General features: G+C 34.9%; 1 protein-coding gene across 5 annotated transcripts in view; it reads left to right on the top strand.

Moving 5' to 3' along the window:
- The window catches only part of LOC125657757 (endothelin-converting enzyme homolog), a 62,779-nt gene extending 39,029 nt beyond the window's left edge, over positions 1-23,750 (top strand). For all 5 annotated transcript variants that reach the window (XM_048888518.2, XM_056149702.1, XM_048888517.2 and 2 more), the window contains 18 exons: positions 1,242-1,454; positions 2,320-2,576; positions 3,802-3,966; positions 7,952-8,071; positions 8,725-8,811; positions 8,958-9,100; positions 12,454-12,551; positions 13,815-13,933; positions 14,143-14,241; positions 14,367-14,444; positions 14,542-14,642; positions 15,958-16,068; positions 17,959-18,026; positions 18,141-18,265; positions 18,647-18,712; positions 20,036-20,131; positions 20,692-20,768; positions 22,707-23,750. In XM_048888518.2, coding sequence (XP_048744475.2) covers positions 1,242-1,454; positions 2,320-2,576; positions 3,802-3,966; positions 7,952-8,071; positions 8,725-8,811; positions 8,958-9,100; positions 12,454-12,551; positions 13,815-13,933; positions 14,143-14,241; positions 14,367-14,444; positions 14,542-14,642; positions 15,958-16,068; positions 17,959-18,026; positions 18,141-18,265; positions 18,647-18,712; positions 20,036-20,131; positions 20,692-20,768; positions 22,707-22,806 — 2,123 coding nt within the window. In that variant the 3' untranslated portion in view covers positions 22,807-23,750. The remainder of the gene's footprint in view (positions 1-1,241; positions 1,455-2,319; positions 2,577-3,801; positions 3,967-7,951; positions 8,072-8,724; positions 8,812-8,957; positions 9,101-12,453; positions 12,552-13,814; positions 13,934-14,142; positions 14,242-14,366; positions 14,445-14,541; positions 14,643-15,957; positions 16,069-17,958; positions 18,027-18,140; positions 18,266-18,646; positions 18,713-20,035; positions 20,132-20,691; positions 20,769-22,706) is intronic.
- Positions 23,751-24,610: the final 860 nt, after the last annotated feature.

Below are 24,610 nucleotides of genomic sequence, written 5' to 3'. Positions count from 1 at the left end.
AAGCTCTGGTTACATATGATGAAAAGAATAAGCTCTGGTTACATATGATGAAATGAATAAGCTCTGGTTACATATGATGAAATGAATAAGCTCTGGTTACATATGATGAAATGCATAAGCTCTGGGTTACATATGAAGAAATGAAATAGCTCTGGGTTACATATGATGAAATGAGTAAGCTCTGGTTACATATGATGAAATGAATAAGCTCTGGTTACATATGATGAAATGAATAAGCTCTGGTTACATATGATGAAATGCATAAGCTCTGGGTTACATATGAAGAAATGAAATAGCTCTGGGTTACATATGATGAAATGAGTAAGCTCTGGTTACATATGATGAAATGAATAAGCTTTGGTTACATATGATGAAAAGAATAAGCTCTGGTTACATATGATGAAATGAATAAGCTTTGGGTTACATATGATAAATTGAATAAGCTTTGGTTACATATGATGAAATGAATAAGCTCTAGTTACATATGGTGAAATGAATAAGCTCTGGGTTACATATGATTTCGCTCAGTGACTTCCCCCCTGTCAGATGTAGACATACTTTTGATGCTGGAGAGACGACCCAAACTGTTCTTTATACTGCGAAATTATATATGTCAATTTATCAGTCTGAAATACAGTGTATATACATTTCCAATGGGTTTGTCTTTGCATCTTTACACAGTGTATTGAAACCAGACTGGTATTTCTTTATGAGTTTGTACGTGTATCTTTACACAATGTAATGATACCAGACTGGTATTTCTTTATATTTGTATTGCAAATCGCATTTTCCTCTACGTTCATATTGACTATGAACGGATCATAAACTAGTACTAGTTTAAAGCAAAAAATACAACATGTGTTACAAAGATCTCGCAAATTCACACCTCGGATTAAGATTGTGAACTAACGTGGATTATCACCCTAATCTTGTGGTCTCCCAGCTCCAAAATACAGTGCACCGTGTAATGTTGATAAAAGGCAGGGTAAGGCGAAGTATGACGTGATGTCTATGTTCGTTTTATGCAACAAAATATTTCTTAACTTGAACAAGCAATGCAAACAAATGGTAATTTAGTAAATGAATATGAATATTAGAAATGAACATCACTTTTGAGCTGTTCATGGTCAATATGAACGGATTTGGATTTGAGGCAAATTCTGTGAATCGCTACTTTAAATGAATTCGTAAATAACACAGTTAACATTATAAAACTACTGCATATTCACTGCGTCTTTCAGAGTCGAGGGATGTTTGTGAAACCAAAGAATGTATTCTGGCAGCCAGTTCTGTTTTGAAGTCTATGGACCAATCTGTGAATCCATGTATTGACTTCTACAAATACGCCTGTGGAGGATGGGATCGCGACACGCCCATCCCGCCCGGATATTCCATGTGGGACCGAATACAGGAATTATCATACACCAACTTGCATCATCTCAAAGACATTTTAGGTAACTCTCAAACTAATACATGTAATGCAACACGTAGAATTTTGAAATTAAAGCATCTCTCTCTCTCTCTCTCTCTCTCTCTCTCTCTCTCTCTCTCTCGTTCGGGTGTGTATGCATGTACCACTCACATAAAGGTTAAAACAAGAGGCTAATAGGCTGCATTGCTCACCTGAATCACTTTGCATTCATAGAGATATGTCTCTTGATGACTCCACAAGAAGCTCGAGAGGGAATGCTTACTCCTCCTAGGCACCTGATCCCTCCTCTGGTATATCCAGGGGTCCGTACACGTGTTTGCCCAACTTTCTATTTTTAAACCATTTGACAACAAGGGATGTTGTGTTCCGATTAAAGCGTTATCTATTACAGCTTTTCATATTTGCGATCGGGCTTGGTTCAAATTTGAAAAATCGCAGTATTTCTCAATTTCGGCCATTTCATTTTAATTTCTTCTCAAGATATATTTCACTAATACCATTTTTCTAACTGACATGTTTCTTGAAAATTTTAGTTGTAGATTTAACAAAAAATAATCAATAGCGGTTTTCATTTTTTAAAAAGAATATTGTATTATTAAGGGTAGTAAGTATCCCCTGTTGACCGGTCAAATCTGCCGTGAGTCCTATATCTTGATCAGGTAAACAGAGTAACCCGTAGTCAAAATCAGTATGTAATGAACGGCCTAACAATTGGTATGAAACGTTTCAGACAGCATTGCAAGGTTTTATCAAAATATAGCATTTAAAGATTTGAGTTTTAAATTATATTAATAACAATTACATGCATGAAAGAAATCAAGAATAAACACCATTTACATACATTCTAACAAAATGTATAATATTTCTTTTCGACTGATTTCTTCAAGAAAAAGCCAGCGGATTAGTGACTTCTGATTCTGGGAAGAAAACCAAACAGTTTTACCAGAGCTGTATGTCAGAGAGTCGACAAAGAAGGGATCAGACACTAGCGAACTTCACAGATCTCATCAAATATGTCTCCTCGGAAAACTTTAATTTTGCCGTGATGCTGGAGAAAGTCCATTTGCTGGACGCGTGGCCACTTTTCACCGTCTCTGTCGGTCCCAATGAAGTATCCCCAGAGGACGGCTTTAATGTTGTCAGGGTAAGGTTTTCATCTATCCTTAACGTCATACAGTGGATATAAACCACTCCATTTTAGTTGGCTTTATGTTTGACTCGAATTTATTTTCTTAGAATCAAAGTTTTGTGACCTAGGAAAATGAGCATGATCGGAGAGAATTTCGGGGCTGAAAAGTTGTTATATATATATTGTAGTTTATTTACTTTTAAAAGTTTTGTTATAATTTAAATCCATGCCACGAAAAGAACGGAACTTACTATTCATGAAAATTAATAATTTAACAATATTCAACAAAAATAGTTATCGAGAAATATCAGCTCTCGTTTGATTTTGTGTGTTGGGTTGATACGAAGTCCTATACAGATATTGCCTGGGTTGATACGGGGTCCTATACTATTAGTTACACAGTTAGTTAGTGACCTGATACGGAAAAATACATGGTGTGAAAAGAAAACCCGTATCGGGCGAGGCGAAGCCGAGCCCGATACGGGTTTTCTTTTCACACCATGTATTTTTCCGTATCAGGTCACTAACTAACTGCGTAACGAATTTATCACGTCGAAGACCTCTAACTGTGTATGTGGGGGGTCTATATCATACAACTTAGTCAAATGTCTTTCCTTTTGACACGGCTGCAAGTCGAACCCGACGATAAATAAAATTACTCGCCCAATACGGATTTTACTCGCATGATACGGTTTTTTTTCACGGCGTCATGTGACCAAGATCTGACCAATTAGATTTCAACAATTTTGTATGAGGCGTGATAAAGATATTGCCTGGGTTGACACGGGGTCCTATACAGATATTGCCTGGTTTTATACGGGGTCCTATACCTATATTGCCTGGGTTGATACGGGGTCTGATACAAATATTGCCTGGGTTGATACGGGGTCCTATACAGATATTGCCTGGTTTTATACGGGGTCCTATACCTATATTGCCTGGGTTGATACGGGGTCTGATACAAATATTGCCTGGGTTGATACGGGGTCCTATACAGATATTGCCTGGGTTGACACGGGGTCCTATACAGATATTGCCTGGGTTGATACGGGGTCTTATACAGATATTGCCATGTACTATTCCCTGTTTGATGAATCCTCACTTTATTCCCGCGAATATATAATGCACTAAAACATCAAACCAGAATATAGGCGATCTTTCTCAGTAGTGTAATTCTTCCTCTTATTTAAAATCGACAAGATGTTTAGATTTGATTATGATAAAATTATATCTATTTTAGATAGACTATGGCTATTCCCAATATCCATATCAAAGCTTTCCGAAACCGTCCGAACCTTCCGTCACAGTAGATACTGTGCCTAACAACGAAACCACCATCCCTCCTCCAGCGGCCAGTCGTCAACAAACAGGCTCTCCTACTTACCTAAGCTGGGATATCAATGAGGTATCTGTCTTTCAGCATTGGATTTAGGGTTTGTCCAAATTGTTTTCAGATCTAAAGATGTAGACGTTGTTTCTATTTTTAGAGTTTCTATTTTGAAACAAACTTGATTCTTTGTATACATGAAATGAAGTTCAAGGTAAATTGAACTAGATGCTGTCATAAGACAATAATATCAACAGGCAAGTGTTTGCCTTCAAATATACTCTCAGTCGTACTAGAGTAACTAGCAAAGAATTCACAGTAGTTACCGTATACGATACCTGATATATTCTTGCTGCATATGTCGGTATGAATTGAGTATTCTGAAGGACAAATGTCCAGGGATCATCCTAACCCCCAATATTTTTATTGTTCAAATACTGTAAATGTATTACATTTGGCTGTGTATTCTATTTAGCGCCTTTGGCGGAACGCAGCTTCTGCTAAATCAAGTACATCGCTAAATGCCATCCGTAAATCTAGATGTTTAAAATAATTCAGGAATGCGCTAAATCAAATCGACGCTAACTTGTTGAAAAAACGATTTCCGCCAAATATTGTACACGCCAAATATAATACGTTTACAGTATCTTTAAAATGGCGGAGATTTCAACCTTTAAAGCAAATATATTCTTGTTATACATGACACAAGGCACTGAGCACCGGGTTATGTTCGTGGGGTTTCCACCCCTCAAGCATGTCAAGTTGAAAAAGAAAATTCCGAAAACTTATTGCAGATAAAGACAGCATCAATCATCTCCCTCAGATGGTTTGCATACTGCATACAATGTATGAGGAGATCTGGGAACAAGGTTTTTCTACAGGAAAACGTCGTTTTTAAACCCCCAATCGGCCAGCAAAATGAAAATAAAAATTCTGAAACCTTATTGCACATCTACAGGACACCACCAATCATCGTCCAAAAGATGATTTGGCTACTGTGTTAAATGTAAGAGGAGTTCTGGGAACCAGGGTTTTGTAGAAAAACATCATTTTTTAACCCACCCATCCCCATTGGCCCCTATTGTGAAAATGAAAATTCTAAAACCTTATTGCACATTTACAGGACAAAACCAATCATCTCCCAATATAACGTCTCCGTGAAAAATTCTCGAGAGGGACGTTAAACTATATATAATCAATCAATCTTCCAAAATATGATTCGGCAATGACTTAAAATGTACCGGAACGAGAGGTGAAGGTAATGAATAATGATCAATCTCACATCTCCCACAAGGAAAAAAAATAAAGAGTTGGGCAAACACGGACCACTGGACACACCAGAGGAGTTCTGGGAACCAGGTTTGTTTTAGGAAAAGCATGATTGTTTGACCGTCATTTGGTCCCCAGGATAAGATTGAAAATTCGAACACCTTATTACACATATACAGGACACCACCTATCATATTCCAAAAAGATTAATTGGTTAGTGCTTAACATAAAAGAGGAGTTTGAGGAAGAAGAGAGTGTGACAGACGGACGGACGGACCAGGATAACAACAACATACCCGAACTTTCGAAGACTACTACTCTGACTTGGGTTTTTCGTTGAGTACTATAATGATGGATTTTGCCTTCACTAGTGATATTATTTTGTTTTGTGTTTATTTATGTATTATGGGGCCGTATTACTAATCAAAATAAAGGTTAAAAATTGTAAGCTGTATGTAATCAAGATTAAGAAAATGCATGGCATTAAAAGTTATATGAGATATGAAATCCTATGTGAAACATTTGGTATTGATGTATTTTGACGTTGTTATATGAGATATGAAATCTTATGTGAGACATTTGGTATTGATGTATTTTGACGTTGTTATATGAGATATGAAATCCTATGCGAGACATTTGGTATTGATGTATTTTGACGTTGTTATATGAGATATGAAATCTTATGTGAGACATTTGGTATTGATGTATTTTGACGTTGTTATATGAGATATGAAATCCTATGCGAGACATTTGGTATTGATGTATTTTGACGTTGTTATATGAGATATGAAATCCTATGCGAGACATTTGGTATTGATGTATTTTGACGTTGTTATATGAGATATGAAATCCTATGCGAGACATTTGGTATTGATGTATTTTGACGTTGCATCTTATTACGACATTTGGAACGTAACGTCAATAGTTCAATTACAGAAATGCATATTCTAAGCGTCATTTATGGACATCATTTCAGAATTTCCATAAATTGGATTTCTGAAAAATAATAATAGAACAATAAAAACAGAGATATAAATTGATTTCGCTTCATACCTATTTGTGAAATAACTTGAAAAGGGGGTATTGTAATCGTGATACTGACACGCTATCGACGTTGCATGATACATGTAATCAAGAAATGTCTTTATCTTTTTTAAGTATATGAGATGAAATACCTCGTCTATTTCACTTGCATGTTAAATGTAGCGCATTTTCCAATCAGAAAATCAAGCTTTTTTTGTTTTGATGTTTTATCAGCTGGATTAAGTACAACAACAGCCATGCAATGGTATTTTTTATTTGTCTAAAACTCCTAATTCTATATTTTCCAAGTTGAGCTATTGCATATAGAATATATATTTCCCGCAAATTGATTTCTAATTCCAAACACAATGTCACAAAGTTAATGACATTAAAGGATTGTCAAAATGTCAACTCTTTTTGACAATTTATATGCAGAATGTATCAACAAAAATGTGTTCATATATATGCAGCACTGAGATATAATAGTTGACTTACATTTATTTGATGCATTCGGCCCATTCTTATTGACGCAAAACAGACTGGGGTTATGGCGAATATTGACTCATGGAATGAAAATAGCAAGAAATGCACGCATCTGTGATGTTGTATATAGTAAATTCATGATTCGTTACTCAAACTGTTTCGCTTCTATATTTCACGTACTTTCTCCTATTCCACATATTGAACAACAAATTTACCCATGTACCCGTCTTATCTAGAGTTTTGTGCAACTGTGCCCCGATGATTGTTCCGTGATCTTGGAGGTCATTGTCACCTTGTGGAGGAAGTTTATTTCCTGTCTCGTAGAGCTGAAACATTACATAACTTTGTATTTTGTACCTTTGCAGTCCTGGTTCTATAGATTGATTTAGTGCTGATATAATTCTATTACCAAGGTTGTCATTACCAACGATTGATAAATGAACTTCACCATTCGCGATCTCTTGGATTTATATCTTTGTTATTTGATGTACCAAGCCTTCATCGTGTATTTTCACTATTTCTGCTGCGATGAAACTATCTAACATTTTCTGAATTTCGTCCATTGCCTCAATATTATCCGAATACCTTCAGTGTGATGCAGCAGTTGATGTTAGAACTGAATTTGTATTGAAAGAATTGAATGGTGTTTCCCTATGATGCAAGACAAAATACAGTTACTGTCATTACCCTTTTTTTTTCTTTTTTTTTTTTATTATACATGTTTTGTCCACGTTTTGTACATGCCATTTCATACAGACGCCTTTCTTTTGCTATCACAAATCAATAAGCATACCGGGACTCTGTGGCGGTAACGTAATTGATGCTATTTAAACTACTGAAGGCCTATCAACCCAGACGTGATACTCTTAAATAGACTTTCATCCGAAATAAGCAGCTCCTTGTGTACAATTTATAAGATTTAGATTTTCTCCTACCCCACAATACAAATTGATTGAGACATACCATGGATATAGCTGCAGTAGTGACAGTCCCAATGATAAACGATGTTGAAATCTACACCTATCCCCTTACCTTCTCCCTCAGAGTCTTACATTAACCTGTTGGAAATTGATTCCTCGCAGTGGTTGACCTTAAGAGGAGCAAATTAAAATTTCTTGTTGATATGCCTTTCTGCATTTATTTTACTGTTCTCTAGAACTAAAAACATAATTATGATACACAATGTAAAATATTCAAGAATTTTGTTCGCTTAATACATGAAGTTTGATTCGCGTACGCCATTAATTTTGATGCAATTTACGTTAGTATGAATGCTTCTTTTTTACAGATAGTGAAAAAATTCTTCACAGGAACAAAGCAAATTTTAAGGACCGTCTTCAATAAAACAGAACAAGAATCAGAATCACTGTCTCACAGTCTTCTTGAACTGGAGAAAAAGATTGGATGGGTAATGCAAATAATCTGACCTGTTGTGAAACGGTGAAATCTACATCTGATCACTACATGACCTAAGTTAATTGTGAAATCTACATCTGATCACTACATGACCTAAGTTAATTGTGAAATCTACATCTGATCACTACATGACCTAAGTTAACTGTGAAATCTACATCTGATCACTACATGACCTAAGTTAACTGTGAAATCTACATCTGATCACTACATGACCTAAGTTAACTGTGAAATCTACATCTGATCACTACATGACCTAAGTTAACTGTGAAATCTACATCTGATCACTACATGACCTAAGTTAATTGTGAAATCTACATCTGATCACTACATGACCTAAGTTGATTGAAGTTTCGGGACAATTTATGTAAGCGATTAGTTACCTATATAAGCATTGGGGGGGGGGGGGGGGGGGGATTTTCATCTTCTAGAATGTGAAAATGTTATTATCATATTATGATCCCACCGTTGTGAAAACATCATTTTTCTGTATATCTCTATTTTGATCATATATTTTATTCTATATACAAAAAGGTTGGATGCTTTTTGTTTGAAATGTTATAGAAATCGTACATGTATATTGATCAGTCATTGTTTTAGGATGAACTGATATGTTGTCATGTTTTACAATCACCCGGAACTTTTCAGACACGTGACAGTGAACAGCACATCCACAACCGATCAGCGGTATACACCTTCCTAAAGATCAAAGACTTGCAGCGCAAATGCCCCATGGTTAGTATTTCTGTGAATGCACTACCTGCAAAATCGTCATCATTTTATAAAGTTAATAATCTGTAAAATATGAGTCCTTATATAATACATGTGCCTATTTTTCTCATTTTATGTAAGAGAACCATTGTTTTCTTATTTTGATTTAGCTGACTTGGGACATGTATTTGTTAAGAATTCTCTCCAAATCCAATGTGTCTATCAATGATGATACGAAAATAGTGGTGCTACATGAGGCAGGGCTGAGTAAGCTGTGTGCCATTATTGACTCCTATAAAACAGACAAACCCAGGTAAGTAGTGATATTACATGAGGCAGGGGTGAAAAGCTGTGTGCCATTATTGTCTCCTATAAAACAGACACACCCAGGAAAGTAGTGATATTACATGAGGCAGGGGTGAGTAAGCCATGTGCCATTATTGTCTCCTATAAAACAGACAAACCCAGGTAAGAGAAAGATTTCTGTAACATCTTAGGCTTTTTCTAATTTTAGAGAAAAATATCCTGTCATTGAAGCTTAACATTGAAAAAGTGTGAATAAATCTTGTGATTTTGAATCTAATATCCCCATTTGCACGAGGAAAGTACAGCATTTTGTGCAGATTTGAAATTGCCAAAGGGCCAATATTATTCATTGAAACTTTGACCACACCTAGCACAGCTTTTGTTGTTGAAAATTCTCCTAATTGATAAGACATCAGTGGTAGACAGGACAATGCTGACTTATGTATGTAACAGTTATACCGGGACTACATTCTAATATAACAGTTATACCGGGACTACATTCTAATGTAACAGTTATACCGGGACTACATTCTAATGTAACAGTTATACCGGGACTACATTCTAATGTAACAGTTATACCAGGACTACATTCTATTGTAACAGTTATACCGGAACTACATTCTAATATAACAGTTATACCGAAACTACATTCTAATATAACAGTTATACTGGGACTACATTCTAATGTAACAGTTATACCGGGACTACATTCTAATATAACAGTTATACCGGGACTACATTCTAATGTAACAGTTATACCAGGACTACATTCTAATGTAACAGTTATACCGGAACTACATTCTAATATAACAGTTATATCGGAACTACATTCTAATATAACAGTTATACCGGGACTACATTCTAATGTAACAGTTATACCGGAACTACATTCTAATGTAACAGTTATACAGGAACTACATTCTAATATAACAGTTATACTGGGACTACATTCTAATGTAACAGTTATACCGGGACTACATTTTAATATAACAGTTATACCGGGACTACATTCTAATATAACAGTTATACCGGGACTACATTCTAATATAACAGTTATACCGGGACTACATTCTAATGTAACAGTTATACCTGGACTACATTCTAATGTAACAATTATACCGGGACTACATTCTAATGTAACAGTTATATCAGGACTACATTCTAATGTAACAGTTATACAGGAACTACATTCTAATGTAACAGTTATACCGGGACTACATTCTAATGTAACAGTTATACCGGGACTACATTCTAATGTAACAGTTATACCGGAACTACATTCTAATATAGCAGTTATACCTGGACTACATTCTAATGTAACAGTTATACAGGAACTACATTCTAATATAACAGTTATACAGGAACTACATTCTAATATATCAGTTATACCTGGACTACATTCTAATGTAACAGTTATACCAGGACTACATTCTAATGTAACAGTTATACCGGGACTACATTCTATTGTAACAATTATACCTGAACTACATTCTAAGGGAAACATGATTTGGGAAAAGTCCATTCTCGTTACATGTTGATGTCTGTTTTTACCTTTCTCTTAATTTTGTATTCTTTATAGGATTTACGAGATTAATCACTTTTCGTTATTGTAACTTGTTCATGTTAATTTTTGTTTCGATTGAAACGATAGCATTTTTCCGGCAGCCGAGGGCATTTCTCTACATCCTGGTTCTCGTTAATTCAGTTTAAGGATGTATGCTACACCCGCGAAATTTGATATGAATGAAAAGTGGAGGATATGTACAATATTTTGAAATTGAATTTTTTTAAATTTACTTTATTTAGTCAACAAATGCAGTTTTAGTCGAAAGCAATTTGAAAAAAAAAAATTAAAACCCCTGCTGGAATCGAACCCGCGATCTACAGTTCAGCAGTCGACGTGCTAACCTACTGTTCTACTCAGCTACGCGATGACTTTTTAAATGATTAGACAAATATTGCTAATATTCATGTTTTCATCCATGTTTTAAAAGGAAGTCAGCCATTATGATGATGTAAAGAACCTCCTTAAGAATTTCGAATCTTTCTCAAAATTGAAATTATATTTCTCATCATTTCAATTACAGATATTTCACCAACTGATTTTAAAATCTATCGAAATATCGTAATGATTTAATTGTTCCCAGTTAGGAATGGGTGGATTGTGTTATGGATGAAGTCATTTAGCATGTGAGGTGACGCGTCTATTTACCCAAATCTAAATGGTGACAAACATTGACTCACACTGAGATCCAACGGACCCAAATAGATATGAAATTGAGCTATATTTATTAAATATAATTAATTTTCAATTGTTCTTGCTCTTTTGAAGTTCAGAAAAATGAAAATCGTGACAGAAGGAAAAAATAATGATTATGATGATAAAGTTTAAGATGTTGCGCTAGGCTTCAAGGGGATACAAAAGCGCACCAATCGTCATTTTTTTTTTTACATTTGCAAACATGTAGAACCATGCATATATAGGATTTAGCTCCTTGACTTTAATTGTGTGCATTTGTATAATTACATGATCTATAGCATTTTTGATTCGTTTAAAACTTGGCTAGAAAAGAGGTGTATTTTCATGAAAAATGATGAGCGACTCTAAGACAAGACACGGTATTATAGGATATATTGAAAAGTCACTGTCATATGCACAGCGTTACTCCACAGGACTCGAAGGCTTTCGTTATAGCCTTGCAGACTTATTGGAAGGAATTACAGCAGCCAACAGCATGTTATTTTTTTTTCAGTTCTCGCACATCTTAAGATTTGAACACCAAATTGGATCATTATTGTGTCTTATCGATTTTAGTTCATCAGATCATCAGGTTATCATATATAGTGACTATCAGCAGATACTATGTACAGTAAATTAATAAAGAGATCTGGTGTGTCCAGGGATCCGTGTTTGTCCTACTCTCAATTTTGTATTCTCTGTGGGATTTATGAGATTGGTCACTGTTCGTTATCTTCACTTTTCATCCAAGAACATATCACTGGTGATGAGGTGTTATTTGTCATTATAATTATGGAGTAATGATTGCATTTCTTCTACAATTTATCTTTCGCGGGTCATTCCTCCTTGGCTTGGTCAATGATTTGTCGATGACTACATTATGCTAATTTGATAACAAATTCTATACGTTGCTTTGGCAACTAACAGCACTGTAGATATTTAATTCGCTGCTGTTTTGATAAACGGACATGGTTGTTACAATGGTTGCTTTAAAGATAGTTTTAAATTCAGTAATTTTTGTGTTGTAGACTGGTTACATTTCATTTGAATTTATTACCGTTAGATTGGTCATCATCAAAAACATTTTACAATATTTGTGTGTGTATTTTGATACATTACAGTGTCTTAAAGTATTATCTACTGATGCATCTTGTGAAGTCGTTCGTGCCCTATTTTGACGTTACCACATTCGATGACGAGGATGCTGATATAGAAGAAGGTATTTCTTTCATGTAGAAAACAAGATTTGTTTGTGAGACACTGCACACAGATTATGGTCAACCACCGCGATAACTCTTTGTAGAGTATTCGCTTTAGGTGTGGGAGGTGTGGGTTCAATTGCACGCCAAGACAGGTCTGAGTTGTTGAACTACATAGGATTCCCCGCAAAATCTCAGCATTTGAAGTGAAGGTCGCGGGTTTTTCGGGTGAAATAAACACGCTTAGGGACTGTTCTTTTCCTCAAGAGACCCGCAATAGAAATGAAGGTCGTGGTTATTTCTGGTGGAACTTTAAACCTCGAGGTTCCATATCACGTTAGGCATTGCCACAATATCGAATTCTCCACTTAAACGGCCCAAAAACAAGCTGAGTCTAGGGCACTTAGTGTCTCGGCTGTATGAGTGAAACATTCTCAAAGAGATGTTACACTCAAAACAACCAAGTAATTGTAATAAACAAATTTTGAGATATTACCCTCTTTTGTATGTTAACAAACACTGACCTTTCAATTGATAAAATAGAAAATAAGCACTTTCAATGTACGTGACCAAGTCATATCGCATGGTAACTATTTTCGAATATTTCTATGACCATACTTATTTTACAAGTACATTAATCTGAAGCAGTCGTGTTTCAATAAGCATGCATGAACTACATTCAAATGTATATATAATGTTTGAATGAATATCGTAAATGCATACATACCGATGCAATCCATTTGGGGGAAAATATTTGAATAATTTTTTTACTTTATGTTTCTATGGTCCTGTACGTTAAGTTCGTTAATTCTCCTAATCAAGTAATATCCGAGCTACACTAAAATCATACTGATTTTTAAAAAGTTCCGGCAACGATAAGAAGAGAGGGCTGTCTTTGTCTTGGTGATCTTCGCTGCACACCTTAACAAGTCCTTGACCACATATACCTGTGTTTTCTACCCAGAATCAAAAGGCATCAAAATGAGAATGATTGTTTAAAAGCTCAAACGTTATGATCGAGGTTAAAGCTGTGGAATGTAAAACCGATAGACTCAACTCACTTTACCCGATCTTCAAATTTCGTGGACTAAAAAGCTTCAAAACATTCTGTTTCTACTTTTTAAGTATTGAAGATATTTGAAAAATTCAAAAAGGATTTACTTCACAATGGATAATATGAACTTGTATGTAGTAATGCTTCAAATGTTTCATGTATTCTAATTACTTTGGTTAACTGTCATATTACTTGCCTATTTCTCATTCCGAATTGGCTGTTTTTCAAGAGGTTGAAAATGAAGGAGAGCATTGGAGGAGATGTGCCTTCTACACAAATAGAGCCTTTGGTTTCGTAACTGGAGCTATGTATGTTAATGAAACTGAGAAAGGAATATCTGTCCTAAAGGTGGGTGAGAGAGAGAGAGAGAGAGAGAGAGAGAGAGAGAGAGAGAGAGAGTGTGTGTGTGTGTGTGTGTGTGTGTATTCAAACCTTTTGAAAATATTTTCTGGAGAAAAAGCTAACATTAAATAGTTTGATAAAAAAAAATGTGTTTTGAAGAAAAATGTTCACACTTGGGAATGGGTTTTTGATTAATGCTTTGGTTTATTTTTCAGATTCAAAATCTTGTAAAAGATATAAAATTGGCATTTAAGGATTATCTGCTTAACAAAATATGGATGGATGCTAGTACACGAAGTCATGCAGAGGAAAAGGTAAGTTGAGAACAAAACGTGGCAATCTTAATACTTTTGTTTTGACTAGGTGCTTCATTTCGTGAAAGTCATATAATTGTACATGTGTTTTAGCTATGTTGTGTACTGTTTTTTTTATATTGCAGTTATCCGATATGTTAGAGAAGATCAGTTATCCCAATGAAATACTGAAATCTCACTTTTTAGATCAATACTACAAAGAGGTCAGGATGTTTATATAGAAACTGAATTCTTCTTGTAAGTCTTCTTCAATTTCCACCACAAAGTTGTCATATAATAATAATGATCGTTACATTTCAGTTCGAAGTTAGTGATGATTGGTTCAGTAATATAAAAAGCATGAAGACCTTCCGAGTGACAAAGACTGTGGAGATGTTTAATAAAGCTGTGGACAGGCAGAGGTACATATTCTTAAATGAAGAAGTGGATGTAAATCCATGATGTTATCTAAAGGTTGTTTTTAACGGAAATCGTGTCTTTGAATATACTTCTTTCTCAGCGTGGGTACATGCATTTTCTTTTAACCATCTCGTTTTAAGCTTGCAAAGCACATGTATAACAATTTCGTAAAATCTGTGCAATAATTACCTGTGCAAATTTTATCTTTGTTGATCAGGTTTTCCAACAGTCTGTTGGAATTCCCATGGGTACGAATTGTGCTTCTTTGTTAGTTGACCTGCTTTATATTCTTTTGAAGCAGAAATTATGAACAAACTTCTACTTGAGAAGAAAAAATCTCTTGCTGTGGCCTTCAATGTCAAATTTAGATATGTTAACGACGTTTTATCTATTAACAATAATAATTTTCATTCATATGTCGATTCGATATATCCCTGTGAACTCGAAATAAAAGACACCACAGGGTCGTCCAGTTTTGCTTCATGCTTAGAGAATTTATTGAAAATAAATATTAACGGCAAACTAACAACTGAACTTTATGATAAACGGGATGATTTCAGCTTCTCCATCGTCAACTTCTCATTTTTATGAAGCAATATTCTATTATCACCTTCATATGGTGTTTATATCTTTCAACTGATTCGATACGCATGAGCTTGTTCTGCATATGATCAGTTTTTAAATCGAGACAGGCTACTGACAAACAAGTTGATGGTGCAGGGGTTTCAACAATCTCGTTTGAAGTAACATTTTGCAAATTCTATGATCGTTATAACAATCTAGATTGCTAATACAACCTACCATTGGGTCAAATGCTGTCTGACGTGTTTCACACCGATTGTTAGACCGTTCTTGACACACCGATTTAGACTACAGATAACTCCGTTTACCTGATCAAGATATAGGGCTCACGGTGGGTGTGACCGGTCGAGAGGGGATGCTTACTCCTCCTAGATACCTGATCCTGCCTCTCGTATATCCAGGGATCCGTGTTTGCTCAACTCTCTATTTTGTATTACTTATAGGAGTTATGAGATTGACCACTGTTTGTTATCTTCACCTTTCATCTTGGAATAGTAGTTTGTCACCAGTGACTGAAAATCAAATCATGATGCTATAATATCGTAAAACTCTGTCGGAATTCATCTTTCTAGACATGTTATAAATACCACCAGTTTGATTTTAGACTCGTACTTTAGTTATGATGTTTTTACAATGTTCAATATTTACTTTTGAAGTGTCTACTCTTCGATTCTTCTGAATTGGTCATTTACTAAGTATAGATGTCCATGTATATACTGTTGTTCTAATTTGCAGTTGGATACAACCTCCTGTAACAGTGGAAGCTGACTACTCACCAGAAAGGAACGACATCATGTTCCCTATCGCGATGTTCCACCTCCCTTTCTATTCTCCCAATGGACCCCAGTAAGTCAGACACTTCCTTGGGTTACATACCTGATTTACGCTTTGGATAAGATTTGGCTTACCTCAGTTGAAAACTGATAATATATGATTATTTTTCCGTCGTTCTCTTTCCTCTCGCATGTCCGACTTCTTTTACAGATCCACTGGACCAATTTCGACCAACTTACCATAACCTAACCTATCTTTGAATAATGTAGATCCAAGTTTATTCAAATGAATAGTAATGTTATCTTCCAAAGGGAAAACTATCACTAAGTATATGGATGAGGGGTGTGTCTACTCCAGATCCACTAGGTCAAAAATGACACAACTTAGCCTCCTTGTATAGTACAGATATAGATTTGTTATAATCGTGGTATCCGCCTCATAATGGGTCCACAATATGGTTCCGAAGTTTTAACAAAATCTTTCTAAAACATATTTTATCTTCTTATCGATTTTTGTCAAAACAATATGCAAGGATCATAAATCTTCGTCAACTGGCAAGGATCCTTATTGTGATAGCATATACAGAGTAGTCTAGAAAACTCATCTTAAGAACAACATGACTACATTTGTTAAGTTGTTGTCTAATTAAGAATCATCCATTATTGATAACCATTAAGTGTTTTATCCTATAATAGCCTACACACAAATATATTTTTCATATTTAGTAGTACATGTGCTATAAGTATAAAACAATGTAAATTTGTAGAACTGTATCTCACATGCTCATGGTTTGTATTGCAAACCGGATCACCACATTGTGGTTTTCTGATTCCATATCAGTATCATATCATATATATATATATATATATATATATATATATATATCATATCAGTATCAGTATCCTCTGAAACTGATGCCGTCACAATGACGTCACAATGCATCAACGCAACGTTATTTGTGGAAAATATTGACCGCGTCAGAAACGAAACTGCGTACACAAAACATAATTTCATGGTAAATCTGTGTTTTTGATAATTTGGAATACATTTATTAACTTATAAATGTGGATTTAAAATGCATAAGGGGGTATATAATAAATTTATCATTACTACAGTAACTTGATCCGAAGAGTTGGATCACGTCTCGTACTGTGGTTTTCTGATTCCTTATCAGTATCCTCTGAAACTGATGCCGTCACAATGACGTCATAATGCATCGACGCAACGTTATTTGTGGAAAATATTGAGCGCGTCACAAACGAAACTGCGTACACAAAACATAATTTCAGGATATGTCTGTGTTTTTGATAATTTGGATTACATTCATTATATTATAAATGTGGATTTAAAATGCTTAAAGGGGTATATAATAAATTTATCATTACTACAGTAACTTGATCCGAAGAGTTGGATCACGTCTCGTTGACAGGCACGAATCATCAGATCAAACTCGACGCTTCGCGTCTCGTGTGATCTGATGATCCGCGCCTGTAAACTCGACGTGATCCGACTCTTCGTATCAAGTTACTGTAGTAATAATATATAATTACATAGGAAAATTGTTTTAAAAGTAACTTCTAAATAATGCGGCTACATTTTGTCAAAATTGAGATACAGGCATCCTCATTCTGTAGATTCAAGCGAACCCCTATCCTGGTGGTCACGCCTCAGTGGAGTTACAGCGTTTTTTAACATAGGAATGATAAGCATGCAATCTCAAATAGTGGGTATTCTCATATAGTGGGATTTCATAACTAACAACAACAAAACAGTGTGGGTTATAGGCTCTAATTCCAGGTGCTGGAAATTAAGCACAACTTGTCAATATAGACTTGTATGTAAGCTTCCAGAGATCTCAACAACTATTCCCAATCTTCAATGGTGATGCACATGAGCGCTGTGACCAAATATTTTATTTTTATTGATGTTTATTTTTACACATGCCGATATTTATTTCGTCAGAGCTCTTAATTTTGGAGCGATGGGTGCAGTCATAGGACATGAAATCACACATGCCTTTGATATCACGGGTAAATATCCTTTGAATGTTTCCGTTTGTTCATTGTATGTAAATTTTAATTTTGTTGAACATTTGCTTCTCTAGAAGATTGACCTGATTTTACATCATTGGTATTTTTGATTAGGACGTCAGTACGACAGTAAAGGGAAGTTGAAGGAATGGTGGGAGCCATTCACCGCCTCCCAGTTTGAGCAGACGACCCAGTGCATGAAGGACCAGTATGACGGCTTCACCTTGGGTGAACTCCAGGTTATTGATTTACAATGTGCAGTGATTTTTTTTTCTGGTGACAGTTTGAACTAGAAAACAGTTGGGATCATTTTTCGGCCGTATAGATTCTTATGATGAAGTGTCAATGCTGAATTTCGAATATTTTGTTATTTGTTTTACGCTGTTAACAATTTCTTACATCTAAGTATATGTGACATGTTGACCTTGTTTCACTTTTAAAAATAGATTATTGGATTACATGTAATCCTCGAGGTCAGGCCAAAAGAGAAGAATGTAAAGTTTCATTTTCTTGTTTACGCACCCTAATATTGACACCTTACAGAGTACGTCAGTTCGTAATACTGCTTATTTATGTGTATATGCTGAGATGTATGTCTAAAAATCAGAAACCTTCTGTAGATAAATGGCGAGAAGACACTAGACGAAAACATAGCTGATAATGGCGGACTACGGGCAGCGTATATTGTAAGATTGTATTAGGCCACTGATAAAATATGTTGTGTTTCCGCTAACCCGACCGACCCTAAATTATAGCCCCGACCCTAGAAATTTTTTCCGCTAATTTGAAAAAAAAAATCGTCATTTTCCCGGAAAAAATATATTCTCGATTCTTGGTTTTCTTTTTAGTTAGACATTGAGATGAAGTCATTCAAACGCTTTAACGATGTACAAAAGTGCATGGTATTGTGTCAAGCGTTTAAACAACATTGATAATGTTTGTAACTAACAGCATGGCATGATGGTTGACCTAGTACTGTACCTTCATGCTTGCCTCACGCAACGGTGCTTTGACAATTGAAGTTAACAGACGGTCGAAAGACTTTGCCAAGTGTCATGTTTCCATAGAAGACTTTCTTTTGTTAAAATTGCCAACTCCTATGGTGTTTTTATGGAGGTCATGATGCAGAGTGACAGACATTATATAGTGCACTTCAATGTCCAGTCTATCAAATTTATATATGCACATCCATGGTTTCTGCTGCAGTTCTAACTGAATACACTATGAAAAAGGCCACAAATAAAGCAGTGAACGCATCCGAGTTGTTGATGGCTGTTGAGAGCCGAGGGGAAAAAAGATGTGCAGACTTTTTTTTTAAATAAAAATTTATGTCCGGTAAAAAGTTTTAGCTGGAAGAGAGTTGGATCCCATTAGGATAAGTGGGATCTGCCCAGACTGTCTTCCTACCCTTGTTCCATTTAGATTGTGAAAGTACATTCAGAAATGAATTAATAAACTTAAAATATGTTAATGATGTTGATATTTTGGTGTTGATTTAATATTTTTTTTCAAAATCATCATATTATTTTCCTGTCAAACATATTCAATAGTAGTATTCCCATGACAACCAATCTAAATGTAGAAACAATATAGCTGGTACTTGTATAGCATAGGGGCATAAAGGAGTTAACTTTAATTTGTGTTTTATGCTATATGTTTCATTGATAAATATTGTTTCTTCTAAAACATCTGGAAATAATCCTCAGCCAATAACAGGTGAAATGCTAAGATTGAAAGTTTACTTGTAATGCAATTTAAGCAAAATTTTATATTGAAAGTATAACATTCAATAGATCATTGAACTTGTTAGAGTTTACAATGTTTTCGCATACTTTGAAAAAATAAAATTAAAAAAAAAAAATTATTTCCTACCTACCTACCCTATTTTTTTCTGGAACGTTAGCGGAAACTCAACAATTTTTGTCGTTGGCCTTATTAGTTATCAGCATTTTAACTTTAATTGGATTCATTGCTTTAAGAAACTACATGAAGATTTTATTGATTTGTAGGCTTATAACATTTGGGAACATGAAAACGGAAATAGCCCGCCCCTACCAGGTGTAAATCTCACGGATAAACAGCTGTTTTACGTTAGTTATGCTCAGGTAATAATGAACATCAATTTTGATCAAATTCTTGTTTTAAATGAGAGTGTGGCGGTAACAAAATACTTGTATGATAGTTTAGGACACGGAGTCTCTTCAGCGATCTATTTGGTATTGCTTATAGGAATTATGAAATTGATCACTGTTCGTTATCTTCACCTTGCAATACGATTTTATCCGACATCGTGCATTTACATTCGAAAACTATTTTCAGCTTCATAGATACTGCTTGGCCATATATTATCTTTAGAAATATTCATAACACTTGGGAATTTTACAAGAAAACTTGAGCCGCCTGTAATACATCTGTGAAATGCACACCCCTGGATCAGGGATTCAGAGGGTTGCATAACTGTTAAATAAAATAAATATTAACGGATATTTGAAATTCATGATAGTCAATGTTAAGTACTAGTAAATCTGGTACAGGTTAAAATACATTTATTGAATTTTCATTTGTATTTGTTCCTATTGTTGTAAAGGAGCTGTACAGAGGAAGAGACAGCGGTTAATACTCAGGTGACCATTAAGGTCCATTAAGCTTTATATTTTATTTTTAGATGTTCTGTACCAAGTGGAAATTTTCGGGCTTAAGGAACTATTTATTAAGAGATAATCATTCACCTGGGCCATTACGGTAAGGACTTATTTTCTCTTGATATGGAATTTGAAATCTATATATGTGTTTTGAAAATGCCCTCCTTTTCTTCTTAAGTTGATTGATTTTTCAAATGCTCTTTAAGTACATATTGCAACGTAGAATACATCGATTGGGGTCTGTTAGTACGTGTCAATGCAATATTTTTCCAAGAATCAATTAAAAGTTAATGGTAAATTATACTAGCACTTCATCGAGATCAAAGTTGTAATTACAGAACGAAAAAGATTTATATTTTGCATTATTCATTAACCAAAATTTTACACTATATAAAAGAAAAGGTGAAAAATGCATCATATTTTATTTCGAGGAGCATCAGAAATCCAGCCCAATGCTCTTGATTTATTTAACGAACCATGCAGCGTCACATGCTAATGAAAATTAATGTAATTTGGATATGATTTTTATATAGAATTGTTCTTGTGTAAAATATACGAATTTTTAATTGATTTCCATTTCTAGTTGCTCAAAATGGATCTTATATAATGAAAGACACGAACCCTTTTGAAAATCCAAGAACGAGTGGCTTTTCACAGAATTAAAAGCATTCCTCATAGTATTCGAGACCGCTTAGTCCTATTTCCCCTGTCTCATACGAAGACGTGCATGGGCATATAATTTGCAGTAACCTTACAGTATCATTGCTCTACTCTCCCCTCTTAAAGCGTTTCATTGTCTGTGCAAATATGGTGAAATACGATGACGATAAAGTCCTTTTATGTCTTCCTAAATCATCATGAGCAGTAGTCAACCTTCAACAGCAGTTCCACGATTTTAGCTCGGTTCGTAGGCATGCATGTGTACTGGTATTGATCCATGTGCTTTTTGTTTCCAAGTCACATATTTTACATCATAGAAACGCTCTTGAGGAGACCAACAAACCAAAAACAGTTGGTGCTTTCGGTTTTATTTTCTGTTTGTTTCATGATGTTTTGTTTTCTATTTTTTGTTCAGTAAACTCGTGTCTAAGGCGTGTAATAATGAAATGATACTATCAAGCAAAAGATAAGCTAAAGATAAGGTATCGTGAAAAATCTTTGAAAATTTAATTTTTTCACCTAAAGATTTACACACCTACAAGTGACGTAGTACACACATATCATGAATTTTAATCTATCATATGTATTGTGATTTAATGGCAATAACAGAGACGAACTTTACAAATTTAAAGTTTTTGAAATGAATTTTAATACCTTTATTCTATACTTTTGATATAACATTGGAATTACATGAAAGTAAAATATTCGTTTTGTGTTTAACGATCGTACTGCGTCTGTACCATAATTATATATTTCCTACAGTGTTACAAAAATATTGAAGTCAAGAAATATCATTGTTCAAGTATTAGTGTCACATGAATTATATGAGTAAAGGTACTCATCATTACAATCATAGTATAAAACACAACACAGAAATAGCATTATATGAGCATTATTGCAGTTGACACTGGCTTTTAAACAATGTCCCTTTGTCTTCAACAGTTGTATTTAGCAATGACAACATTCTTAAATTGCTATACCGTTTATTGTTATTTTATGAGCATTTATCACTTCGTTAACCCGGTCAAAATAAAGGGCTCCCGGCGGGTGTGACCGGTTGACAGGAGATGTTTACTCTTCCTGAGCACCTAATCATACGGATATACCCAGGAGTCCGTATTTGCCTTGCTCTTAATTTTGTATTTCCATAGGATTTATAAGATTGATCACTGTTCGTTATCTTCACCTTTATAGGATTTATAAGATTGATCTCTGTTCGTTATCTTCACCTTTTCACTTGGGAAAGGGGGAGGGTTTACCTGGGTAATTCATGATTTCAGATTTAAGGTCGTTTGACTGGTTTATTAGCTCAAAACGTAAGTTCCCAGCATCAGTGACCTTAAACTTCAAGTCTAATGAGTTCTTTCTTTTTTATCAGAGTGAAGGGAAGTCTGCAGAATTCCAACACTTTTGGGAAAGTTTTCAACTGTCCTTTTATTTCGGAATACAGTCCGAATATCAAGTGCGAGGTGTGGTGATGCAGTGGGTTTATTGACAGATGACTGTGTCAAAGATGAATGTGTGTCACAAGAAAAAAGGATGGATGGGCTTGGTTCTGTTTCCTGTTTATCAATATAGAAGAAAATTAAATTTGAATAGAGAGTTGCATTGGCACTGAAATTACATCACTGTCATATGACATTTAATGGTATTTATTATTCAGTACATCACATGCATGTATTTATTAATCCAAAAATATACAAATAATCCTAATAGCAGTTATGAGATAATTTAGTATCCTATCGGAAATATTTGAAGACTTCCGGTTTCTTTTCTCCATATGTGTTGCCTTAGGAGTAACTTCCAGCCACGCCTACTGTAGGCTAGACAGTGGTAAAACTAACATTACAAACATAAATCAAAAGCATTTCATGGAGGTAGATGCATGTTGCTTTGTACTTGTCATTCTCTTTTTCTCGCCAGTTTTGTCGCAGCCATAGCTTACAGTATTTTCAAACAATACTAGTATTTAAATGTATATTATGGATTTATTGTTTAACAGTAATTCATTGATGTTGCCGCTCAAGTTGACATTACTGTTATCATGACGTCACAAAGTGACCTGAGTAGTGCGTTTATAGTAAGGTATCGTAGATTTTTTACTATCATCGTTGCCATTTGTTGCCGTTTGTCAGGGCCGTTTATGTATATATAAAGCATTCCATTAGTAGCTTGATTGGTCTTTCCTTGAATGTGTATTTTTGTCTCATTTTTCAAATGCACTCTGTTTATGTGATAAATATCGTTTAAATGTTTTAGACGTATAAGAGCTTGTTGGTTCTAGATTTTACGCCTATTTTTATACACTTATCTATAGAATATACAAGATTTTAACATTTCCTGTTTGTTGTTTTAAGTTGAAATAATTGACAAATGCTTCCTATGCAATAGACGTTTGGGAAATAAATACTTGAAAATCAAACTGATTTTATTTTCGGTTTCTTGGTGTTTCCTTGGTCTTTGGCAAGGAACAAAGAGCCGAGTACACATTTCGTGCTCTATGTGTCCTAGCAAATCTGAATAGATGTCTTCACAGATAGCCAGTCAATACAGAAGGTATGATGTAAAGGATATAAGGCGAAAAATGTCCGTTCTGTGAGGGAGAAAAAACTGATCAAGACCTGTAGAGGCGAGACCAGTTCTTTCCCTCACAGAATGGACAGTGTGAGTTTAATATCCTACTTAAAACATTACCTCTTTTGTTCTTAGAATGGACAGGCGCAGGTAACCCATCGAAAATAATCATGAATAAGGCTATGCCTTAATACTGGGTAGCCTAACAATATAACCAGTTTTGTGTAGAAGTGTGTTTCTTTGTTCACTAATAGGACAGTGTCAGAAGTTATCAAGGGTATCTTGTGCCCCAGGTGTTTATTCACTCATTCTGTGGTACTGAGCCATATCAACATGTTTTCCGTTGATGAGGAGAGCATTTTCATGGCACAATCACAATCAAAGTTTAAAGATGTTGATGAAAGTACTGTTAATACTGTCACTTTCTCAATAACTGATATTCAGGATATGGAGGGAGAGAAAGCTATGGAGCCAATTCAAATTTTGATCTGAAAAGCATTGTGTTTTTTAATATCGGATAAAGAAATAATCATCGCCATTAAACATAAACTTAGATGCCCAGCTCAATTATTCATGGAATCGAAAATAATTCAGAATTAAGAGATTAATTAATAATAAATGTAATAAAGAAAACGTCAAGAAAAATAGTTGTGAAGTTTTGGAATGTACCTCTGAATCCAGCGAAATTCAAATACAGCAAGGAAACAT

The sequence above is a fragment of the Ostrea edulis genome, chromosome 9 (genome assembly GCF_947568905.1).
Source record: "Ostrea edulis chromosome 9, xbOstEdul1.1, whole genome shotgun sequence".
In the NCBI taxonomy this organism is placed as follows: domain Eukaryota; kingdom Metazoa; phylum Mollusca; class Bivalvia; order Ostreida; family Ostreidae; genus Ostrea; species Ostrea edulis.
This window is presented reverse-complemented; position numbering and strand designations above follow the sequence as displayed.